The 742-nt window shown below is 57.4% G+C and overlaps 1 protein-coding gene across 1 annotated transcript in view; it reads right to left on the bottom strand.

Annotated features, from left to right (window-relative positions):
- LOC108802354 (sodium/potassium-transporting ATPase subunit alpha-1) overlaps positions 1-742 on the bottom strand; it is a 21,762-nt gene that overhangs the window by 14,461 nt on the left and 6,559 nt on the right. The window contains exon 3 of the mRNA XM_018574219.1: positions 73-189. Coding sequence (XP_018429721.1) covers positions 73-189 — 117 coding nt within the window. The remainder of the gene's footprint in view (positions 1-72; positions 190-742) is intronic.

Consider the following 742-nt stretch of genomic DNA (forward strand, 5'->3'; position numbering starts at 1 on the left):
CCTACAGCCATGCCTAGTGCAGTGTCTCCAGCGTGATACAACACCAACAACTCCGCCTGGAGCTTTACTCACCAGGGACACTTCCTTCTTGAGCTCGTCCATGTCCCTTTCCTTGGCCTTGGCCTTCCCCTTCTTGGTCTTGGGGCCATGTTCAGATGTGGCGGCGGGCTCATACTTGTCGCGTCCGGCCTGCGGGAAGAAAGACGTCACGTTACCATGTGACCAGAGACCCCCCCCATCCCCCGCGCAGAGTCAGCGGAACCAATCACAGCCAATTCCACTTTCATTTATCCGTCCACCACCAAGAAGCTGCCCGGCCTCCCCGGGGCAAAGCAAGCCAGCGAGTGCAATCCAAGGAAGGAAGGTCCGAACAATCTCCTCCATGCGGTCGCTGGCCCCGCCCACTTACATCCATTCGCTTTCCCTTTAGGGCCGCTTTTAGGGCCGGCATCAGCTGCTCCCCCCATCGCCCTATCACAGAACACGGCATCCATTTCAACAAGCGTTTCTCCTCCCTGCCGGCCACGGCGCGCTGCGGACTTCTGGCTGCACCCAGAAGAAGCCAATGGGGGGGTGGAGATCCGAGACGGGGTTCTGTGATACTTACTAAAGCCCCTCCCCCTAAAAGTTGATCCTATTACAGAGAGCCAATGATGACAATAATTTAATTGAACATGGAAGAGCTCAAATGTTTCCGGGAGGGGGGGGAATAGGGCCATGACGTAGCACCACCCCCCCCCCT

This window comes from Nanorana parkeri, unplaced genomic scaffold, assembly GCF_000935625.1.
Source record: "Nanorana parkeri isolate BGI_ZX_2015 unplaced genomic scaffold, ASM93562v1 scaffold2821, whole genome shotgun sequence".
NCBI lineage: Eukaryota > Metazoa > Chordata > Amphibia > Anura > Dicroglossidae > Nanorana > Nanorana parkeri.